This window comes from Tetrao urogallus (genome assembly GCF_951394365.1).
Source record: "Tetrao urogallus genome assembly, chromosome: 4".
In the NCBI taxonomy this organism is placed as follows: Eukaryota; Metazoa; Chordata; class Aves; order Galliformes; family Phasianidae; genus Tetrao; species Tetrao urogallus.
Window position 1 is genome coordinate 39,867,560 of NC_136817.1, and position 25,106 is coordinate 39,892,665.

The following is a 25,106-nucleotide window of genomic DNA, read 5'->3' on the forward strand; positions in this document are numbered from 1 at the left end:
GGAGGAGGCAGATTAAAATGTCCACACAGACTGAGTACGAAACATAGAATCGCTCACGGATGACATTTGTGCTAAGATGCCAGGCAATGAAGAAGGTAACTAAGGCACTAATTATCAAACTATTTAAACAACTGGGCTACTAAAGCGGTTACTTCCTGCAGAAAGGTGCACAGGGAGAATTAAGAGCTCAAATAAATCCACCAAACCACATATCTGGGTGCTAAACTAGATACAGTTCAGGATAAGAGAATCCTAGCTGCTTAATTTTAATATGCTGCCTTGTGCTGCAAAGCACCCATGGAAGTTTTAATGTGCATATTTCTTCATGGGAGGCAAAGCTTGTGTGTATGTTTATTAACTCACTTCATTGGTACCTGCAACAGGCTGTTCAAGGCATGGGTCTCATCCTACAATTCGTTTTTTTTTCTTTGGATACTGCTCCTGGAGAATTTAATCAGCAGGAATCATGCAGCTAGCTGGTTGGTGAATTGGTCTCTCCATCTGTCCTTCCTTCCTTGTTAGAGCTGAGATTTTAATTACCAACATCTGTGCACTATCTCCTTCTCTTCATTAAAAATAAGACCTGAAGTTGCCCTATTGCTGCTGCCGTAGACAGAACAGAGCAAACTCCATGATGAAAGTGTTCACAAAGCTGAGGGAGAATCCTCCCTCCCTCTTAGGGCTTTAATTTGAAGGATGTGTGAGCAAGCAGATTATATTTATGGGGAGGAGCTGCCAACAGAAGATATATTTATGCATTTAATTGTATATATTCTTTCTTTCTTTTTATATAGTATTAATTGTATATATTCTCTCTTTAAAAAAAAAATAATTATTGGAGTGGTCTTTTTGGCTCCTTCCTCTGTGATGTATACCTTGTTGCAGAAGATCATATCATTTGTTTTCCAGAGGCTCTTTTTGCGTTCATTTAGTCAGACCAAAATCTCCATTTTGTGGTATGGAAAAAAACAGCAGGAGGGCTACAGAGAGACAGGAAGGCAGAATACCATGTGAGCTCTTGGTCACGTGAATCTTTTTTCTTTTTTCTTTCTACTGTGGTGGATAGAGGATGTACCAGTTAGGAATACATCTCTTGCGCCTTCCATTCTGCTATGTGAGTGAGCCGATGAAAGGTTCCTCTCCTGTTATATATGTGGCTCATTATTATTTATTCATATGCTCATCCTCCTCTTTCTGATGAGAGCACATGTGAGAGGGACATTATAAAGCCATGGTAACTTTCTACAGTGGTTTCTGGAGGTTTATAAAACATCTCTTCAGCTAGAAATACGTACATTTTTTCAAAAAAGTACTCTGCAAACACGGTTGGCTTAATAAAGAGGACACTAATGGAGCTGCTCATTTACGGTTCCTCTCTCATGTAAAGCTCTACAACACAGGCATTGCTGCAGTGATAGCCCTCGCTTATATTATTTTATACTCTTTTTCTGCTGGAATGAGAAGTTGTATGCACTGAAAAAAACCATGTAGTAGCACAATTTAAATTCATTGTTCAAACGAACTGTGCACCAATATTTTTCTGCTGCCTGTGAGCGCAAAGTAGCAGTGTTTGTGACAGATAAACCTTTTCCTTCCTGCTCCCTGCCTTTTCTTTCACTTGAAGATGTGGAAAATGATGCAGAGATGAGAAAAGAGTGATACAGAGAGGAGTAAAACTTAACAGGAAATAGAGCCAAGAGAGGAGAGACTGAAGACTGAGACTGAAGACTGGAAGATAGCCAACGTCACCCCAGTCTTCAAAAAAGGCAAGAAGGAAGACCCAGGCAATTATAGGCCAGTCAGCCTCACCTCTGTCCCTGGAAAGGTGATGGAACAGCTTGTACTGGATGTCATCTCCAGACAACTGGAAGAAGAGGAGGTTATCAGGAGTAGTCAGCACGGGTTCACAAGGGGGAGGTCGTGCTTGACCAACCTGGTAGCCTTCTATGATGTTGTCTCTGGCTGGGTGGATAGGGGGAGAGCAGTGGATGTAGTCTACCTTGATTTCAGCAAGGCATTTGATACTGTCCCCCATGACGTCCTTATAACAAAGCTGAGGAAGTGTGGGATAGATGAGTGGACAGTGAGGTGGGTTGAGAACTGGCTGACTGGCAGAGCACAGAGGGTCGTTGTTGGTGGTGCAGAGTCCGGTTGGAGGCCTGTAACTAGCGGTGTTCCTCAGGGGTCTGTGCTGGGTCCGGTCTTGTTCAACATCTTCATCAATGACCTTGATGAGGGGATAATGGCCACCCTCAGCAAGTTTGCCGATGATACGAAGTTGGGAGGATTGGCTGACACGCCTGAAGGCTGTGTTGCCATTCAGCAAGACCTGGATAGGCTGGAGAGCTGGGCAGAAAATAACCGGATGAGGTTTAACAAAAGCAAGTGTAGAGTCTTGCATCTGGGGAGGAATAATTCCATGCACCAGTACAGGTTGGGGGATGAGCTGCTGGAGGGGAGCTCTGCGGAAAGGGACCTGGGTGTCCTGGTGGACGACAGGTTGGCCATGAGCCAGCAGTGTGCCCTTGTGGCCAAAAAGGCCAATGGCTTACTGGGGTGCATTAAAAAGAGCGTGGCCAGCAGGTCGAGGGAGGTGATCCTCCCCCTCTACTCTGCCCTGGTAAGACCTCATCTGGAGTACTGCGTGCAGTTCTGGGCTCCCCAGTACAAAAAAGACAGGGATCTCTTGGAAAAAGTCCAGCGGAGGGCCACGAAGATGGTGAAGGGCCTGGAGCATCTCCCCTATGAGGAAAGCCTGAGTGAACTGGGTCTGTTCAGCCTTGAGAAAAGGAGACTGAGAGGGGACCTGATCCAGGTCTATAAATATCTAAGGTGTGGGGGGCAGAATGGCGAGGCCGGACTCTTTTCAGTGGTGAGTGGAGACAGGACAAGGGGAAATGGCCAGAAACTGGAGCATAGGAAGTTCCGCACAAACATGCGCAAGAACTTCTTTACAGTGAGGGTGACGGAGCACTGGCACAGGCTGCCCAGGGAGGTGGTGGAGTCTCCTTCTCTGGAGATGTTCAAGACCTGCCTGGATGCCTACCTGTGCTACCTGGTGTAGGGAACCTGCTTTGGCAGGGGGGTTGGACTCGATGATCTCAGGAGGTCCCTTCCAACCCCTACAGTTCTGTGATTCTGTGAGAGCGTACAATCTAATTGGACTTTTTCCTGTAATGATTTCTGCTACTTAATTAAGCACTCTGATAGCCCCGGTGCTCAGCTCTCCCGTTCTGATCTATGACATTAAAGAATTTCCTGCTCACACCCTTTATTATTCTGACTGCAGGCACTGCAAAAACCATGAAAAGCAATGATATTGACATTTTAATCACACTATTATGACGTTAATAAGATTTTGGCACTGTGTGATCTAACATATTCTTCATCTTGATATCTAGTGATAGGAAGAGACATCCAAAGCTGCAGGTTTGACCTTAGGGTTTTTTCCCCCAATTATGCTTGCCATGGCACAGCATTATACTGTATTGTGTGCAAAAGGACTGTTTCTAAAGTAGCATTATCACAGCCCTACAGTTCCTTTCCTTCAAGATAAGAGCAGTAGGTACTCTGTGGGTGGGTTGTGCTTGCAAGTTGAAAATCAGGCTTTAAAGGAAAGCAGATGTAATCTGGATGTGTATTTATAGCAAAAGGATTTTTTGAGGTACAGCACCCTAATATCAGGCAGCCTAGGTTGTCAGGTTTTCTTAGCACAGAAATTGAACAAATTTGTGAGGAAGTGTAGTTCTGTTGAAGGAGTTAAAATGGCAGCTTGTTAATACATCATTAATGTTGGCTATACTTCCCTTTTTCACCATTACAGAAAGCATTAAAGGAGATTACATCACAGAGGTTTTGTCTAGATCTCACTTGCTCCTGCAGAAACGTTTGTTTTTACATGTCTCAGTTACAATTGACAATACATTGAAACAATTCAAAAGATGATACCTGAAATAAGATTCCAAAATAATATAGCCTCAAATTATTTACTAGGAAGCCCAGAATGAAGCTAGCATGCAGCAGATACGCATCTTTTGCAAATATTACTTCTTTCTTGCATACACAGAGAAACAAGAAAGCAGACCTTTTCCAGTCCATGAAGAGAGTAAAGGGAAGAATTCAGGAGTACCAATTTCCAATTCTTGCCAAATCCCTGTTTTAAAACCTCCAATTTGTTATTTTTTTTCTACAGACATGTTTGAACTGTTAGTACCTGGAAAGTGAATGTTCAGGAGACTCTTCAGTCAAGTGAAATAATTGCTGATGATCTTCATTTGGATGTCCTGCTTTCCACAGGGCATGTCCATGTATCGTTTGCTTGTCGTTAAGTCCTCCTTCTTTAAGAAAAATACAAAGAATATTGAGCAAAAAAGCTAGATATAACAAAGCAACTTAAAGTTTATATATAAGCCAAGTTGTTGCAACTAAAATACCCTTCCTTCTGTAAGAGTTTCAAAAGCCCTCCAAAAAAAAGCTGAGTTTCTATACCTAAATTGTCTTTTAATTGTACATCTTAAGAAATGAATCACTGTATTTCAGCACATTGTAACAAGCAAAGTTTTGACACTGGTGCTCGGCCAGAACCAATGGGATGTTGGTTTTCTGAAGGAGGAAGTGTATACAGGTGTGGCTCCTGTACTGCTCAAGATCTTAAAAAAAAAACAAACAAACAAACAAATAAACAAACAAAATGGAAGTGAATGTCCTGTTTTCATCTATGGGATACCAGGTAGCTGATATCTCAATTTACAACAGGTCTATTATGTACCGTGTTTTTATTGATACACGCTTACTTATGAGAATAAAATAAATCAGAGCCTATCTGCTACACACACCTGGCCTGGAGAAGCACTTTGTTTTATTTTCCCATTTCTTGCAAGAAATATTTTGTTCCAGTTGTGTAATTTATTTTTTGGCAGTAATAAGTCCATCAAACTACAGCTCATAAAATAAGACTGTATGTCTCAGCAGCACAGTAGAGAAAAATGCATTAATGTCTCCTGCCCACTAACTGTGGTTAAAATCACATTGGGCTCACAGATAGCTACATTTTTGTCCTTTCAATTTTGAACTCAAGGGAGAGTCATCTCTCCTTTAACAGACTGTGTCTGAAACAGTCTGTAATCTTGACACGATTTCTCTGAATTCAAACTTTCATTTCATTCATACATATCCATGGGAGAACATAGCTAACAATGCGTATGCTAATGTCAGAACTTGAAAAAGTTTCCATATCAGTTGGAAGTTGTTTTACAGGGGATCTTCTGAGAGGAGTTCTCAATACATGTTAAAAAATCAGTTAACTAGATTGCAAATAGATCAGTAACAACTAGTACATTATGTGTATGTTGACATTAATCAATCTTTGGTTTTTACCTAATCTGTTGGTGATCAGATGTCACCATATTGTAGTGGGTGGTCCTAGTCAGAGACCAACATCACAAGAGAACAAATACAACAAATACAGAGCTCAGGCAGAATTGCAAGCCAGACTTGAATTCACCCCCTCTAATTCATATTCTCTGCAGGGTGAGCCCAATGCAGCTCTCCTGTGCTTAAAGTGGGTTGTCTTGGAGGCCAAAAGGCAATGGCAACACTGAGAATAGGAATAGGAGGGAAGAGGAGGACAGAAGAGATGGTGAGCCCAATGACGTGCTGTTAACTATTTGCAGGTGAAGCACAGCTAAGAAATGATTGCACATTGCTACTCCAGATGACTTCCTGGGCTTCTGTGCTGCATTCTGAAGCGGTAGCTGTCATCTAATAGTCTATCACACTAATATTTAACTCAAAACTGCAAACTATTTGAAAGCATTTGCAAGATAGGTTTTAGTATCCAGCACCCGATCTTTAACTGCAGTGAATCAAAATTCATTTACAGTTTGTACAGAGCTGCAGGCTAGTAATGCTATGTGGGGCCTTTACTATGGAGCAACTGCACAATTCCTTCTGTAAAACAGGCAGAAAGAGGAAATGATTTGTTCTGAAATCTGCAATCTGAGTGTTATTTTTCCCTTTCCCTTCTACTGGGACTGTGTTGGAGCTACCATAGCCTAGCAAAGTAATACAGAAGATACACATATTGAGTATAAATGAGGTCTAAACTAGGATCTGCTTAGCCCTCCTCCAGTTTCTGATTTCTGCATTACACTGAGCCCTCAGATGTTGGGATATCCCCATCATTCTTTGAATGTTTTCCATAATTATACATTTCAGAGCACCATTCCTTGATTTTTACACAGTATTTCAGGCTGCTGCAGATCATATCACTCCATGGCCTTTAATCTTTCTCCCTCTCTCCAGTCGTGGCTCAGTGCATGCATGAGTATGTTTGTATATTTACTTATAAGCAGTCACCCATAAGGATTGATTCTGAATGGCAAAGTATAAAGTTCCATGAATGCATCATGCAAAGCAAACATGGTCACTGAAATATGTCTGCTTGTATATTGGAAAGCAATAACTTTGAGAATTACATTTGAGAAGATCTACATTCTTTTTCTTTCTTTTCCATCTCCAAGCAAGCTGATGCTTAAGTCATTTTTGTGTGATTTGTTTTTCAGATACGGAGACAAGTGAAAAAATCCAGAAAAGTGGAGTTCTTCAGGTGTTCGCGAGTCTGTTGATGCCACAGTCTTCCTGCACAGCAAAAGTAGCTAACATCATAGCAGAAGTAGCCAGAAATGGTGAGGTTTTCTACAAGAACTTTTCTGCTGGAACATCTTCAGTTTTTCACCTCACTTGTCAGTATGTTTTACTTCATTTATGTTTTCATTTTGTAGATTAGACATCTTTCATATCTCTCCCTCTCACTTTTTGTTTTTATTGTGTCAAATTTTGTTTCTCAGTACAATCAAAACAGCATTTGGCTGCTGGAATATTTTTAGTCCTTACTTCCATGCTATTTAGTTTTTAAGATAATCAGCAATGTTATTGGACAGAAATAGCACGTCACTGGCTTTTCGAAATGTATAAAGAAGAAAAGATATGCATCATTTGAGCACACTGTTACACGTAGCACGCACAGTTACAGCCGTAGAATATATAAGGGACCACCTGCAGTCATGTTTTTTCCAGTTTGAGCACGTTGAAGGCTCAGATGCTTTTGGTACCTGGAGTTTCTCTTCCCAGCTTTTAAATTCTTTTTTGAGGTCTTCTCTTCTTTGCCAGACTTAGGAATAAGAAAACCATCTCTATAATCTGTAGTACTACAAAACAATTAAATCCCTCTTTTGAAGTCTTGTCCTGGATTGGTTTATGTTACTCTGTTGTTCAGTCATTCCCCTCCTAACTTTTTAAGTGATTCTTCAGTGTTTCCTTTAAAGGATCTGCTTCATTTCCCCTCCAGGACAGTGGAAACCTAAATGACTTTGCACTTGGTTACCTTCTTTTTCTTCTATTACTTCTGTGCAAATATGTTTGCAGTTTTACTACATACCTGTGAGACAGCAACAGAGTTTTGCCATGTATGGCACCACTTCTTTTACTTCATACCTTTACATGACCTTGATAAACACAAGCTTCCACAGCATATTGCCTATTTTTTTTTCTGAATGGGAGACTGAAAGCTTCTGTTCACTCCAGATTGAGGGAGTGAACACTTCTCACTGCTTGAGCAAGACCCTAAACAGCTGCACAGACTGATCTAGATGTTTTAAGAATAGAACAAGTTTCTATTTCCTCTCACAGATCAGAAGTTAAAAAATTATATGATTGATGATGTAGAAACTATGATAAAGCAGTGAGTATAAAATAAAATGATGCAGAGAGAAGCTGAGGAATGGAAAAGAGCTTTCATTGGCAATTAAGAGAGGAAGAAGTTGAGGGGGCAGAGAAGACAGAGGGGTGAAAGTAATATGTTAAGTAAATAAACATTGAGATAGATAAGAAAGTGAGTGATAAAAAAAAAGATAAAAAGTTACAAGGACATCCAATCTGGTAACGATAAGTGATAGTATCACCATTTAGGCCATCTCATTTATCACAGTACAGTATCTGTCTATAGTTTCTAAAAGTTCAGTGTTTTAGGGGTCAATTTTACTGACTATCATCTTCTGTTAGATGCGTGCAAATACAAAGATGTTTCTTCGTCTGCTTGGTGATATGTCAATGTTTATCAGCACAGGAGGTTTGGTTGTCTCCATGACAATTACTTATTTAGCTAAAACAATACTACATGATGAACTACAAAAGGTAGAAATTCCCATAGTAAAGAAACATCAAAGTATGTTTTAAAAGGCGCATCAAAGAAAATATCTAAAGTGTTTGGTACTTTTATGAATTCTTTGAGGTGTTGGCTTTTGGGATTCTGTTGATCCAAAGTCAGAAGAGCTTTCTCATCTCTTTGTGTAAGGATTGTACATCCTAGTTCATTCATTATATATGACTAAGCAACACAAAAGTAAACTGGTTGTGAAAGATCCAAGACAGTGCAAGATCAAGAAGAGACGTAATTTGCAATTCACAACAAATAAAAAATGTACTGACCTTTTGCCTACTACAGTGATATATCGCTGATGGTGCCTCAAAGTAAACTACTCAGCTTCCACAAGTGTCTGAGTGGCTGCTTCTGTAAATTTCCCTTGTAAAAAGAACAGCCTGCCTAACTATAGATCTTCCTGGAGAGCAGTATCCAGATTATTTCAGGATAACTGTCTACCTGTGACTTGCACAGATTGAAGAAAATTCTTTGGTTCCCTGGCACAGAGGAACATAGTAGGAAAGAGGGGCAGAAATACAAAAAGCTACCCAGCAAATGGGTCCTTTACTTTTCCTCCCAAGAGGAAAGTCTCACGTAAATCCCTCTTGTATTTCTTATTCCTTACCTTCAAATAAAGAACCTTTTTTCTTATTCCTTACCTTCAAATAAAGAACCTTTTACTTAGCTTTATTTCTTTTTTTTTTTTTTTTTCTAAATCAAAAGCTTTGGGAGAACTCTATGGGAATAAAGGGTAAAAAATGCTGCTTCTATTGGATAATTTGAGTCATCTCTTGTGTAAATCAGTAGTTTAATTTATGTTTAGTTTGAATGGAGAAAAATGATTTGGATTCTCTGTTCTTTTCAGCATTTCTTTATGATTCTAAAACACGCTCAGCCTGAGCTCTGTTAAATTAGTTTCCATGGAAGTCAGTTAAATATTCTTAATTCCTTCTAAATTAACAAATAACAGAAACAGCATAAGCCCAGATCCTGATGTTGGGTTTGTTCTTCAGAAACCTGTATGTGAACTTGCACTGTTTGACTGTACTCTTACAAAAGGCCCCATCACAATGCCAGGGTAACTAGAATGGAAGAACCTGAAAATAGCAGGCTTTCTTTAACAGGTATTTCATCATTTGCAGAATTTATGCGGAACCCATGTGTGGATGCTGGGTTGATCCCTCCTTTGGTGCAGATGTTAAACTGCAAAGACCAGGAAGTATTGCTGCAAACAGGACGTGCCCTGGGCAATATATGCTACGATAGCCGTAAGTGTTGAAATATGCTGAATTTTGTAATGATGCTGGTAGAAGGAGAAAAATGCCAAGGGAATTTATGTTGTCTACTGGCATTCACTTTCCTCTTTTCTAGATTTTTATTTACTGTACAACCGTTCTGATTTCATAGGATCATTGTACAGTGCACTCGCATTATGCCTTTGTGACACTAAGAATAAAAAAATTGCTATGATATCATGATGCAACTGGATATAAGATCAGAAAAGATTTATGGGCTTCAGGGCTATTTTTGTTTTAAACATAACGAACTAGCTTTCCAGAGAGTGCAAGTGCTACGTACACAGTGACCTGAATGGCTAATTACCCTCAAATAGGCTCACAGGGGAAAAGTCAGAGTGAGAAGGGAATATTCATATCTTGCCAGTCTCAGAGCTGCGCAGAGCTACACATGTGGCTGAAAGGGAAGCTTCAGCTGTGTTGCTGATTCTCAGAATTCTTAAGTGGCCAATCAATTGCAACAAGATTACATGTGGTTAATTTTGATAATCAGGACTTGGGGATTGGTGACGACTTTTAGTTCTTTTGTGGTCAAAATAAATTTTGAATTGCCACACATTAGCAAATTGCAATGCACTTGTGACTCCATGTGTGGATTGCATGCATGGACACATGATTTGCAAAAACAAACCAGCGGTTGCAGTGTTTTGAAAATGCAATCTCTGTATTCACATGAAGTAGCTAGAAGCCTATGGATGTCTGCATATGGGAAGTGAAATGCAATTGCATAAGCACTTTATTATCTTCAGATTTAGTGTTTTGTTTCACATTGCAAGAGTTTTTCTTTGTGATACATTTTGCATCTGCTAGAAGTTTTTGCTGTTCTGAATTGCTGTCTTTCAAAACTGGAATTATTGGTAGCGTCTTACAATTTTTTTCAAGCTAGTTTGGAAATTTGCATTTTATCTTGTTTGAAATTACTTACCTTGTCTTTGACCTCAGGGAAGCTCATCAGATTTTCCATGCTGGTGTTTTCATTTACAGACAGCTACCACTTCAGGATGATAATACTTAACTCTTTCATTTAGGGTTTTGTTTAAGGTGACCAATCAACTGAACACCTGCTTCCCTGTGGAAACTTCAAGAAGAAACTATTGAGCTTTCCATAACATTTTACTTACTAAATTTTATTTCAGGGTCATATGTGATATAAAGCTCAGTCCCAGGTTGCAGTGATTTATTTCACGTTGGTAAAATCTGTGTAACTACTCACGTCATTCTTTGTTCAACCCACAATTTTACATGAAATATAATAAGCAAACACGAAAATGGTTTTCAAATATTGGGTAATGTGGATTGCTTCTTGCTTTTACAGTGCAGGGCTTACACAGCACAGAAAAAGTTGCACTATATGCCTTGTGCTGCCTTTTTGTGGAACAAAAACCTACAGTACAGTGATATGTTCTGTATGCCTTGTATTGCTGCAGTCCTGTAGGACAGTCACAGCCCTCCCTGTGCATTTAAATAAGAATAATGAACAGGCTGTAATAAAATACCACAAAAATCAAATCAGCATCTCTGATTTAAGTGAAGAGGCTATTCATGGAACCTATTTATCGCATCCACCCTATCCTGCTTTGTTTTGATTGTTATCTTAAAGTGTAATGATTCTATAACTTATCCTAGAATCTTACTGAAGACGAGTACTTTAAATATGCTTATTACCATAAAACTTAGTATATTCTCATTTATGACTAATTTATTTTTATATAAATTACTTTTCCCTAACAAAGATATTTAATATATAGCAAAGACAAGATGTGGAGGACAATATGTTTAATCATGTTCTAATCAGACATTTTGTATAGATCATCTTTTTCTTTTCAGCTGACACAAAAGCAGATGTCACTTTTCTGATAACTGGGACTGCCGCAGAAACCCAAAATACCTCAGGAACTCTATTTTACCATGTGCATGACTATTTTTTCACTTCCACAGCCATACAATTACAGCATGCAACAATGGAAAACATTCTAAAAGTCCTAAATCAGTGTTAGGCTAAAAGTCTGAAATCAAGCCCATATTGAATAGCTCCTAGCAACATTTCTATTTATTGGAAGCCCCAAATATCCTCTATTTCACATCAACAAGAACATAATGTTTTGTCAGTGACAAAAGGAGCTACTAAAATCTTTGTTTTGGAGGGAAATCTGTACAATGCAGGATGAAAGCTATGAGTAAAGTGCTTTTTTTTTTTTGGTTTTTTTTGTTTTTTTTTTTTTTTTTTTTTCTGTGGGGAAAGCCCCAACAAAATGACCATGCAGAGAAGGACAATTCCCTAATAATTTTCTCTCAATAAAATTAAAATGACACTGTTTCTCAGATCTCCTGCATGAAGGCAAGGCCATTTCCACTGGTTACTTCTGAAACACTGCTGCTGTGGGAGAGGTATCCATTGCTAAATCCAAATGCTCAGGTTTAATACCCTTCCACAGAGAAATGGGAATTACACACCTCCTGGCCAGACATACTGAAAGATTTCCTTACTGAAAACGTGAAATGGAAACTGTTACTTAGTGACGGATTCTCTTCTCCATTATGTTTGGGGTAACATGCACAGTGTTATCATCTATGTGATCCCCAATTTTAGGCCCCTAAAAATAATGCTGAATAAACTCTTTGAGAAGGGAAGAAAAAAAACGCAACAGAATAAAATGCATTTCATAAACAATTAAAGAGAAAAAAATAGGTCAAATTTATCCCAAGCAGCCATGAGAGCATCCTTCTTAAAGCTTTTATGTTGTGAAAATATCTGCTTTATGTAGTCTCTAAACATCACCAATACAGGCAAATATAACTGCAAAGCAGAGTAGAAGAAAGTTTTGTTAGTTCTGATGAGGCTTCTAGTCTCCCAGCCTTCCTCTGATAAGCATAGATGAAGGAAACAATTGAGGCAGCCAAAAAGATTTTACCTCGGGAACAACCACACTATGCAAACTGTTCCATGCTGTCCTACAGTTTAAGAACAGGTACATTACTGCATGTTCCTGTACAGCCTGTAACTGTTCTAAATGCTTTATGTAGTTATGCCACATTCACTTTGCTCCCCAAATCTTGGTCAAAGCAAAAACTGCAAAGAAATGGAGGTGTGATCCTCTTCATTCTCCCACCTGCTTTCTCTCCCACTACAACTACAGCCTATACCAAATACAGTCACTTCAACCTCTGTATGCCCAGACAATGGATTCCACATCCTCACTCAGGAGCAGAATTTTGTCTTAATTTTATTACTAGATATAAAAATCCTAGCCCACTCATTCCTTTTTACCACCAGCTACTTTCTGCTTACAAGCAAAGCTAAATTCTTAGGCATTGTCTAGTCAGAACATAGGACCTATCTTGTAGTTGCTTTGCCACTCTTTCTCCATGAAATAAATCAAAGCTACCTTCCTACTGTTCTCCTTTCCAAAAACCCCATGTCATTCTTCCCAGATGTTTCTTTTTTTAGAGCTGTTATAGATGTATAGGCCTTACAGGTATTTTAGAGCATACTTCCAGAAGTCCAAAAGGTTCCCCCTACATCTTGAGATCTAAATATTGCATATGAAATCATCTCCACTGATTGAGAAAGGTTATTTAACATAATACAGTTCTTGCTACAAAAACCAAGATCCACATGAGCATGTGTGAAAAACACTCCAGTTTTGAACTGATTGGTTGACAGACTACTTTCCCACATTTGTATACAACACTGAGCACACTGTAGGAAGTACTGTAATTGTAATATTAAAGTGATAATTATAAGAGGTGGTGAAAAGCTAGGATATTCAGAGCTTGATTTGTAAACCACACGGGCCAGAATGAGTAATTCATGTTGACTTCAGTTGAGACAGGATTTTACCCATTATGAAATAATTCCTTGCTGTTCAGAACATCTAAATATTCTGAAAGCTTTCACAGTGAAATAAACCCTCTATGTATCTTATAAGAGAAATGAAAAAAATCCCATTCTGCACTTCTATAAAATTCATATTAATGGTAGAGGATAGAGACCTCTTCAGGGGTCCTCAGATCAACTGCTATTTACTCCATTTGGTCCCTTGTTTTTTCACAAAACCACCAGCATGCATGCATGTTTTCACCAACCACAGTTCATGATATAAATAACTGTAGAACTTGAGAGAAATTAAAAATGCCAACTTATTCTGTAAGGGCTGCCTTCTGACAGCTGCTTTTCTGCAGGATATGCACTGGATCCTTCTCTTGTTTCCCAAGTCATACATTTCTATCAACCTAGTCATACTGCACTAATGGCAAGACCTCTGTGGCTTCTCACACAGACCCAAATCTGTCTTGATCCCACCCTTACCACATTAGACCACGAACAATATGCCACCTCTTATGTTCAAAAGAACTGGGATGTTATGTATTCCATACACTTGGCTGCCCATCCTAGAAGGATGTACAGACCTCTTGCAGAAGGAAGGCTATTTACAAAAAATACAAAACTACTCAACTGTACAATTTCATACATCTTTCAGAAGACAAGTTTAATTTCAGGATCTAAAGCTGAAAACCAGACACTTAAGAATTAAGCATACTGAAAACGCATCAAATTCATTCTTCTTCAAAAAAATGGCATAGCCTTTCATAGTACCATATGGAAAAACAGCAGAATCCTAAAATGCAACTGGTGTTGATAATAGCATACTAGTGGCTAATTATTTTTATGAAAGTCACCCTGATTCATGCAGCGAGGCAGCATCTTACCACAATCTTTCACTTTTCTTTGTATCAGACCTTAACAAATGCAAATACCACCTACGAATCAAGCAGTATCATGAAATTGAGACCAAAGGTTGTAACTAATTGCTTGAAAATTGATTGTTTACAGAGAGAGGTGTCAAATTCTAATTTACATAGTGCAGCAATACTGTGTTACCTCTAGACCTGTCCTCTCTAAGTAATGGCTGAGTCTTAGAAAACTATGCTGTATTTTTTAACCTAGGAGTCCCTGATAATGCAGTATTTTTTCCAACCCTCAGCAGAACAAGCATTGCATCAGCTAGAAACCAAGTATACCATATGCATGCCAACAGATACTTTCACAGTAATATTTAGTACTTATCAGCAATTAGTCACGAATGTTCTTAGGAAGCTATTAAACGATATAATTTTAATTTATGGTTGTCTAAAATGGAATCAGAATAAATCTTCCTAGAGCACTGGAAAGAGCCATTTGAAGGGTGACAAAAACATGAATTCTCCTTCTAAGGCTATTACTCTTTTCAAACTTATGTTCTACATATTGACCGTATTGAGACAAGTGACTAAATTCTTATGACTTAAGCTAAAACTTAAAAGCAGCCCACATAAGAAAAGTAAATTAATAAATGCAATTTACCATGTATTTGCACTTTCTTCTTCATGTCTTTAAAATGAATATATGAGACTGATTTTCTTGCCTTTCAAAGAGTTCAGGTATGAAGAGTCCTCTATATTTTCTGCAATGCTGTTTTTTTTTCCTTTTCCTTATTTTTTCCAGGAAGATTATTGGAATATGTAGATCAGTATTCTGTCAGTACAGGAACCAAGACTATAAAAGTGAGAAACAAAGCAGACTTTTTCCAGTTCTTTACTTTCTCCCCTCCTGCATTTCATTCACAGTCTTTAAAGTTTGTGCTTTATTCACATTCCAACATCGCCCTTAATCCTGAGGTTGCTGCTCATTTTGTCAGTTGTCCAGCCAGCAGAATAGCCTGAGGAGTCAGGGTGGGTGTGAGAAGGCTATCTAGAGCTGTACCTACTTCCTTGCAGAGGGGTTGCTTACCTGAGATGGTGTCCAGTTCATTTATCAATGACATCTTAGCACCTCGCCTCCTGAGTGTGGGCTGTTCTACAGTCACCTTATGTTCCTTGATGCCCTAAAGTCAAATCAGTGAACGGCCTTCTGCTAAGGAGGTAAAAGATTTCCTAAAAAAAAGACTTTATTGGTCTTTCTCAAGCTGCAACCCTTGAAATCGAAGCATCTCCTACAGTCACCCGGCTGAACGCTGCTCCCTTTAGAAGGTCAGATCTCGCTCCCTACAGCTGCATACTGTTGGGCAAAGGCAGCACTACCCCAAACCCAACCAAACCCAAGACTCTCCACAGCTTTTCCGAGGGCACTTGTTTCCTCACTACTCAGGGCCTAGTAAGATCTGCAACGTGCTTTGTGATGTTTTGTTCGTTAGTCAGTTTTGCTTTTTGCCTCTTGGCCTTATTTCAAACCCCTGTAGGTCACACACTTTGAATTTGCCTCTCTGACTGCTTTGCTGGAGGACCACAGCTCCTTTCAGCTGTCAGCGCTGCTCCTGCACAATGCCAGGCTCAGCTTCATGCTGAGCTCCTTTCAGCAGCACCCAGCAGAAAATCTCTGCTTGGCATTTGGTTTTGGTCTACTCAGATCCTTGCTCATGGCCAGATGAAGCTGAGAAATCTAAATCTAAATGCGTGCAGGTTTATTCTGTTAATAGCATGGGATGCTATAAATGCCCACCTACCATTGTAGGAAAACTGCTTGATGAGTTATGGTATAATTGGATTCCATTATTTATTTTATAATACATAAGTAAAAAGCATAGGCTGGATTTAGTTGTGACTTACACTCTCATAAACCTAGAGTAATTTGTTTTGGCTGCAATGCAATTACTCAGGAGTTGCGTGGAGTTAGAAAATCAGCAGAAGAATCTGCTGTGAGCATTTCAAGTGGGAAGGAAGGCAGAGAGAACTGCTGCACTTGAACCAGGAGGCCCCTTGCCTGTCTTAGGCTTAGCTACTTTAGCTTTTTCATACTGTTTGGTTTCCTTGCTTTTTAACAGAATTCATGAGTGGAACTATGTTTGTTCTTTTGACTGAAATTAGAAACAGGTGATTTATCTTGTACCTGACAGAAGAGGAATTGGAAAAAACAAGATAGCTTTTGCAAATCAATTGAGAATTTCAGTGTGGCTTGCCTCTGGCTATTGCCACAGCATTACACGAGGCACACTGTGATACTATCACATTCGCCTGTCCCTTCAAATGTTCAGCTGAACTCCTGACTGAAATTCCATGATACTTGCCAAGGGAGAGGAAGGCTTGTTAGCACTGATACCCTACAGGGCACTCAAAATTTAACATATAATAAATCTTCCAAAAATATCACTAAGTTTTCAGTTGGAACATTTTTTAAAGTGATTTGTTGAAATAAAGCAGTTGTGTGAGTGTTACTGAACACCTGACAGTTTATTTTAGTAGCTGTTTTGTCCTTCATCTGCCAGTCCAGTACCTGAGCTGAACAAGGCTTCTGTGTCTGGTAGCAGCCTCTGGGCCCATACACCACTGCTTCAGTTGTCACTTCCCAGCACATATGCTGGCAGCGATTTTATCCAGGAAGACTGATGCTACACCTTTTCAGTCTTTGAAGACATTGTATTAAAATACAGTTTTCTGTTTGCATTTCAAGCTTACTGTTCACCTCTTTACTATTTTAGCAGTCATTTTTTAAGGCGGCACCCTCAATGAAGGTGGAGTTAGAACTGGAGTTAGAACCGATGATAGGTGCTGGCAATTTGAGATAACTAACTACAAGATTTGTATTTCTCTTGGCAGCAGGCATGGCTAATTGAGGATGAGTTTTTTCTTCATTAAAGAAAAAAATTAAGACTATAGTCATTGATTTTAATCAACAAGCAAATTTTAAAAAAAGTACTTCTGGTAATCGCATTTATATAATTCCTGAAGTAATTAAATAAATGGAAAGGAACTTCAGTACAAATCGAGCAATCCCAAATCAATTTGACCATTCAAGTCATAAAACATTAATACCAAAGTACAGTGTTGCCATGCCCTGTTGCTTGTAGACAAGTGCAAAGAAGATGCAGAAAAAAAGCAGCAAACAATACAGTCAGTGCAATGTAATTTCATGAAATTACTTTCCTTGAAAAAATAAAATTAATGGAATGCTGCTCTGTGTTCTGCAGTGGGGTTGTGGACTGCAAAGAACTGAGAGTGCAGAATCCTCTGATTTAAAAGCATACACAAACAAGATAAAAAGCCTAATCAAGTATTATTAAAATTGAATGGCAGCATTGCATTACAAGTTTCACCATCAAAATGATGAAATAGAAAAATATAATAGTAAACTCTCAGTTAATTCAAGTAATTAAGGTTTTCCTAATATCTGCACATATAGTGTGCTTTATGCTAGGAAAGGGTTTGCCCCAAAAATTTTAAATTTTCTTTCATTTTCTTACTTAAAGCATGGAAGTAGGCCCTTTCTTCCTTCAGAGTTCTGCTCCTGTTGTTTTGTTTGTTTTTTTTTACCACATGTACTCATAATTTTATGAATGTCACATCATAATTTTCTCTGCAACAACCAGCTTGATGTCACAGAAAATTATGATTTCAGGTGAAAGAATAAGCACTAGAAGCAGATGTATGGTGAAAAAGAAACAACTACACAAACGGGTCCCATAAAAAAAAGAAGAAAATGAAAACAGAGTATGAAGAAAGAACTCTTCCCCCTCCTCCCTAGGACTACTGCATATTCATCTTATATTAAAATAATATTCTCCATAAAACCCTGGTTCAGCCTAAGCAATATTTTGGCCACAAAGAATGCAAAACTGACAGACTGCATCTGAATTTCTGCAGCTCTGTCAGACACCTGAGAACATATTAAGTGCATAGAAAATAATTTCTGTATTATCTATCATAAGATGTTATTCTACTTGTGGATATTGGTCACACTCCAGCTGTATGGCAGTACCTCTATATTTTTCCTGAAGGTCTTTCCATGGTTGGAGGAGAAACTTTCTGCGTTACATATCACTGAATGAAGAGCAGACAGATCACATGAACGGAGGGCAGACATAGAAGATACTCTGCAGCACGAAAGCAAAGATTTGATCAGATGGGAGAAATGTTTGCACCAGTTTTTTCAGTAAATGAAGGCTGAACAACTATAGGTTCTAATGTATATGACAACCCCTCTGATAAATAATCCCAGCCTGGAGGAGAGCCAAGCATGGGTCCTGAAGAAACCAATCCTCAATGAAAAGAAGTTGAGAGCCCTTTGAGAAATAAAGAGCTGCCATAGAGAGGTTTTGCATTGGCTTGCTGCATCTTCCAAGGCAGCATTCAAGGAGAACAAGTATACAAGGCACCTTCCCCTGAGTTTTAAAGATGTTCTAGTCAGGAACTACCAAAATTTTGCTCTTTGGCTGGTGCATCCCTGACATCCTATAAGAGAGGGCCACAATGAAATTTGACAGATGTCTGCATAGGAGGCATGAGAGCCATCACAGTAATTTGATAGTCCATATTAAAACCCAGTTCTGCATAAAACCCCTGAGAGTAATTAAGGATAGAAAAAGAGACTCTAGTCATTCTTAGAGATAGTTGTGTTGGACTAAAGGACATTGGGGAAATAGCGACTTGTTCTATAATAAATCTCACTATACATTTCATTGTAGGAAGAAAACCATCTCTCTGCTCTCTTGGGTTGTTGTCATTTTGGCATCTTTGAACAGTATCATGTTTACTAAAAAAAAGTAATAATGCAACATCATTGCCCTTTGTGAGCTCTACTGAAACATTTTAAAGTAGAACTGTGAATGCTCATTAAACTGTTCAACCGTTGGTCTCATAGGAACAGCAAATGTTTATTTAAAAAGGTCACAGGAATAAACTTGAACACCGCTTCTGGGAGGCTGGAAGCATTTTGAGAGTGGGAGTTCATAGAGCTGCTGAACTACAAGGTAATAGTTGGACTGAGAACAAGACACAGCAGCATGCTGTGGTCTTGTTTGGACTGTAAATGATTTGGAGTTTGGTATTCTTGTGTGCAAAATCTGTTTCTTAGAGACAAAGCAGGAAGAAGTGAGGCCATAATAAGCACATGGAGTACTCTGAGTCAGAAATATGCTTTTTGCTTGGGGATGCAACTGACTGTCATAGCCTGAGCTTGAAGTGAGTAGTCAGGACCTTCTGAGTTTTCCTCCTACACCTGGTATGGAGTTCTTTGTGGCCCTCCGCTAATGAGCTGCGTTAAACCTCTGAGACATAAGGAGGCAGCACCAGGAGTTTGTAATTACAGCACCAGCGCAGGTCTGCTCTTCACCAAGCTGCTTTGGGCAGAAAAGCAGCTATACAAGATGAGCCTAGCATGGGAAAGAGATGCGGCAACAAAAGAGATACAGCAACAAACTCAATTAAGGCACATTTTCTACTTCAGTCTACCGAAGCTGGCACTTAGATCCAGCCACCTACCTGGGGAGGTGATCCTGCAGTGCATTTTACCATACATTTTGAGTATGCTATATATATCTTATTTCTCAGAGTGAGATTTGTTGCTATATCTTTCTGCCTTAGTTTTGCTGTTGGTACCATGAAAGCTAATTATCTATCTACATAATAAAAACATGGTGAGGATAAAAAAAAATGTATCACACTACATTGAAGTGAGAGACTACCACGTACTGAAAGATATAGATATAGCTGGTTTTGATATATAACTTCTCTGACAAACCAGAAAGAAAACAGAACTAGAAGGATGTTCAGATCTTCATTTGTTCTAAGGTATTATCACACGATAACTTTCAGTGGAGTTATGTCAAATTCTATCCAGGTAAGGAACTTGGCTTATAACTGTTTTTTTGTTGGTTTATGGTCTTTTTCTTTTTCTTTTTTCCCCTTTTTTTCTTAATTTTTGCATCTAAACTCACCAGACTATACCTTTGCCAAAGTATTTTATGTGCAGTTCCATACCAAGACACGTAACTAGTTTGACAACTGATTTTTATCACAAGCTCAATTTTATCATGGTTTTACTTTGATGGTTTTAATTGTATTATAGTAACTTGAATACCACAGTCGGTCTATTTGATGCAGAATCAGCAATTCAATTCTGTTTTGCACACCAGTTTTGACTCACAAAAAAGGTGAGTTATATACAAAATCATATATTAAATCTGCAATCAAAAAAATTCCAGAAGATACATAAAACAGTATGCTGGAATATTTTTTAAGTTTTTCTTTTCTCTGCTGATTTGATAAACTTAAGCACCTAATTTGAATAACTACACTGCCATACTATATTATGATGTAGAATTGTATTTCATTTCAGCATTACGCCCATGTCAGTCAATGCATCAGGGATGTGAGAGGTTTACTGCTTTTGTATTTCTCTATTTTTCATACACCATCCTTGACAGACCTTATTATCTTGAATTTAAATAGATTTGACTTTAAACAGATTCTAGCTTCTAATTTTTCAAAATGAACTATACATACCTGGAGCAAATCACAGTTCCCTAGCGTCCTGATCAGGTCAGGAATGGAAACAGTCAACGACTTTTTTCCTCTGCTACGTGTCCAATTTCATGGATACTCTGCAAAACACTTACTACTGTGGTAATAAACTATACAGTTTAGATCCACCAAGAATTTCTCTTCCCACTCCAGCTCCACTCAGTACATCATCTGAAGTCCCTATATCTATATATCTCTCTCTCTATATATATATACCCTCCTTTATACATACAAATGGTTATAACTGTAGAAGAGTTCATATATATATATATATATATAGCTATATATAGATGCTATACTGTATACTTTATACAGAGAGCATTCTCTGTATATATAAATATATATATTATATATATATTATATATATATTATATATATAATTATATATATATATATAAAACTATAGTTATAACCCTTTATTTAGATATATATTAATTATATATTTTTCTGTAAAATTAATACACTGTTCCTCTTATACCCCTTACATTCTAATGCAATATGCCCCTTTTAAATGCTATTAACAACAACTGGAAGATTTAGAAACTTTTTGAAGAGCTCTGGACCAATTTTTAGTGGAAGATCATATTATAAATGAGAACAACCTTGGTATTCATGCTGCACATGTTACAGAATTGGGAAAACTTAATAGCTAAACCTCCAAGCATCTCCATTATGGGGATAGAAGAGTGATGTTAAGAGTGCAGAATAGCAAAGGAAAGATGAGATCTGCTGTTGGACCATTAAGAATTAGAGGACTGAGGAGCAGTGTAAGTTTTCATCCAGATTTTCCAGTTGATTCCGATTGTAACTCACTAGGAAATCTCTGCTTTTAGTAGCCATGCAATTAAGGTTATTGATTGTTGTCTACTGCCTGCTGGGAAAGGAAGCAGTATAGTTGGTTACTGTAATAAAGGACAATTTTTCTTTTATTCATACACTGATACATCGAAGTGGATTTGTTATACAGAGAGTTCCATACAAAGACTATGGTGTGTTATTTATGAAACTTCAGAACACTGTAGTATATTGCAGATGAGAATGAATTTTCTTTCAGCCATACAAAAACAATCTGATAGTGGTATTAAATTCCAGGTATGGAAATATGAAGAACACGCTGTGTGCCAGTGAGTTGGTTACTGGAAGTTGGTACCTCTGATTTGCTTTTCCATTTCTTTCCCATATCCCCTTGCTCAAGGGAGCAGGTTGTTCTTTATTTCAATTTCTCAATCCACATAGCAGTAGGAGTCTTTTGGCTTGTCCACAAAGCCTTCAGGATACGTGCACTTTATTTTGTAAATGCTCAGAACCTTCCTCTGGCAAAATCCAATGCATCATCTGAAGATTATTTTTCAGCTTCAGGGCCTCTGCATCAAACTAAACATCTGTACAAAGGTATTAGCGCCAAGTGGTTAATCCATTTTGTTGTAGGTGTTCTCACTTTCCCAGCTCTGTTGCACTAAAAGCTGGCCTTCAAGAGTCTTTATAGAGGAATTTGACAACACTGAAGAAATGACTTCACTGTTTAAAAAGTTGGCTTTGTATGATTACTGTGATGTTCGGGGTTCTGTGGTGGGTTTTGGTTTCATTTATTTTTAATGTAACTCTTTGTTTTACAGATGAGGGCAGGAACGCAGTTGACCATGCAGGTGGTGCACATATTGTAGTAGACCTTATAAGGTCGCTGTGCAGTAAAACAGATCCAGCCAGTGAGAAGCTCTTGACTGTCTTTTGTGGCATGCTGATGAACTATAGCAATGAGAATGGTAAACAACACGAAAAACTTGCTTTATGTCTACCAGGAGAACAACCCCATCCAAAACCAAAAAAAGATAAACATTAAAGCCAACTGTAGGTTTATGTTGTAGAAACCAACTCTAAATTATTTTAAAAGATAACCACCTCGATTTACATATGCAATTTTCTGTTTCAGTACAATTACATTCCAAGAAATACTTGATGTCTTCCTGAGGCAATTCCTAATAGTATAAAGTTTTAAAATCACCATCTGGAATTTACTTGTATCTAAAAGCAATACATATAGATGCATCATACACCTGAGGAAGAAACAGATTTGCAGAAGTAAACTAGGCTACATTGCATCCTCTTTTTCATTTAATATCAAATGGCACTATAATATTGGTTTTTCTCAGGCACACAGTATTGTTTTGTTGATAATCTGGATTAAATATACAGGTTTTTCTTAACCATTTTCTCCTTGAGAAATGTATGCAAAACCACATGTTACCTGTGTTACATATGGGGAATAATTTATGTGTATATCCAGCACTAATCTGTGCCTGCCAGTCTGTGCCTTCACACTAAGTGGAAGTGTTTAGGGCTGGGACAACAAAACAAGATAGTAGCTAAAGTTAAAAATCCTAGACCACTGAGGCATGGAAAGCAGTGTCCAACATTAGCTGTACAAACGTCCTGGTATTTTAGTACCTAGTTTGCTTCTGCATGCAAGTGTGGTAATAATGCCAAGGCAAATTTTGTAGCAATCACTCACTTCTGAGTTTTTCTAAATGGGAATTTTTAAGAAAATGGGGAGAAGTGAGGAAAGCTAAATAGAGGCTGTTCTCCTGACTTGTAATGGCACGGATTGCAAATGTAGATAGCTAATCACACTGTTTCTTCAATCATGCTCATCTCCTGATTTGTAGTGCTTTGTCTGATGAAAAAATAGCTTCTTTATTAGCAATTCCCTGTTTCTTTACCATTGTAACTTAGCACTTCCTGTGACTCACTTCCCAAACCTGTGTCCCCAACTCTTCTGCTTTTCAGGAAGGTCCTTAGGCTTAATTTTTTGACCTTTATTGTATAAATTTTTAATCTACTTTATCATCTCTTCTGGTATAGTTTTTTTCTCACACATTTTCTGCACCATCTCTCCAGATCTCTCAGCTCTTGTCTTATCTCAGATCTTTCCACCTCCAAATGCCATCGTTGTATGTGTCTCATGTCTTTCTCTTGTTCTTGCATTATTTTTCTATCCTCTTTTCCTAGTAATATTGAAGAATACTTCTTTATAGTACTTCTGCCTTATTCAGCAAATAACAACTGTCTAGCTCCTTTATTTCATAGTCTTCAGGAACTGTTTTTCTTGATGTCTGTGTGTCATACATCTCCAAATTTTATAGTGTTAACTCCATTATTTTCTTTATTTGTTTAAACACGTAGAGCAAATATATTTTCATAAGAAAAAGCTTCCATGTAAAGCTATGAGCTTCCATGATTCTCTGCATTAAGACTGGCAAGCTTCCAGTATATTTTGTAGTTCAAGACAGACCAGTTCCAAAGTGCTGTGCAGAGATACTGCAACAGTTTTGCTTCAGAGACCCAAGTTCTTAGCAAGTCTTCCATAGGTAAACTAATCAGGAGACAAATCTCTGCAACAACAGTTTGACTGTTTTAAAGATGGAGTGAATGACTCATCCCATCTAGTAAGCTGGCTTATTCTCATGGAATCTATAAAGCAGTTGTGTAGTTCAGTGACAACTAGGAGGATTCACTAGCTGTTCTCTGCTCTGCTAGAAGACATCTTTCATTTCACATCAACTAACAAACTGATGCAACGGTCAGAGGAGCCACTGAAGCGGGTCAGAAACATGAAATACTCCCAGCTCCTAGATCTGGGTGCAGATCTCCACTCTGTGCTAACACCACATCAAGGAGGAATGCTGGAGGCTTACCAACCCTCACCTTCACCCCACATACCTGGTGTCTCTTTAAGGGCTTTCCATAGGGACCCATTGCTATGTCATGTAAGACTCATGTTCTGTAGCTCCACTGTAATCGGTGAATCTGCCCCCGAGCTGTGGCAAACACTAAAATCAACCCTGAATAATCTGCCAAGGAAAAAAAAATAATTATAAGATACAATTTTAGGAAGAAAACTCAGTGACTGTACGTGCAGTATGTGTATGGAGAGACAGGTGGTTGGCCTGCTTTCCAGATTTGTTTTAGGAGCCACAAATACAGCTGCACAACTGTTGTGAACTGCTATAAAAATACTATCTGCCAACCATGTTAAATTTTCAAGACAAATGTCAAATAGGAGCCCAAGAAAACCACTTACTTCCATGTATTGCAGCATCAGTTGGATAATATGCTGAGTAAGTGCAATTTTTCACTGATTTGTTAAAGATGAAAAACTCAGGTTGCCCTGACAGAGAACTGTACTCACAGATTAGCTGGTGCTGTTTTCACAATTTACTTGCAAAAGCTCAATCCTGTGTTACTTCCAAAGAAGACAAACACTGCACTAATTGTACTGTAGAATGAGAATATGGGATTTTGTCCTAGGGTCTTAGATTGCTGTACTCGTAGTTATGGAA

General features: G+C 38.3%; 1 protein-coding gene across 1 annotated transcript in view; it reads left to right on the forward strand.

The window, feature by feature from the left end:
* Nucleotides 1-25,106, forward strand: part of RAP1GDS1 (Rap1 GTPase-GDP dissociation stimulator 1) — a gene marked incomplete at both ends in the record, with an annotated part of 59,189 nt that overhangs the window by 11,757 nt on the left and 22,326 nt on the right. Inside the window, 4 exon segments of the mRNA XM_079534114.1 lie at nt 6,564-6,686; nt 9,343-9,468; nt 22,386-22,601; nt 22,604-22,617. Coding sequence (XP_079390240.1) covers nt 6,564-6,686; nt 9,343-9,468; nt 22,386-22,601; nt 22,604-22,617 — 479 coding nt within the window.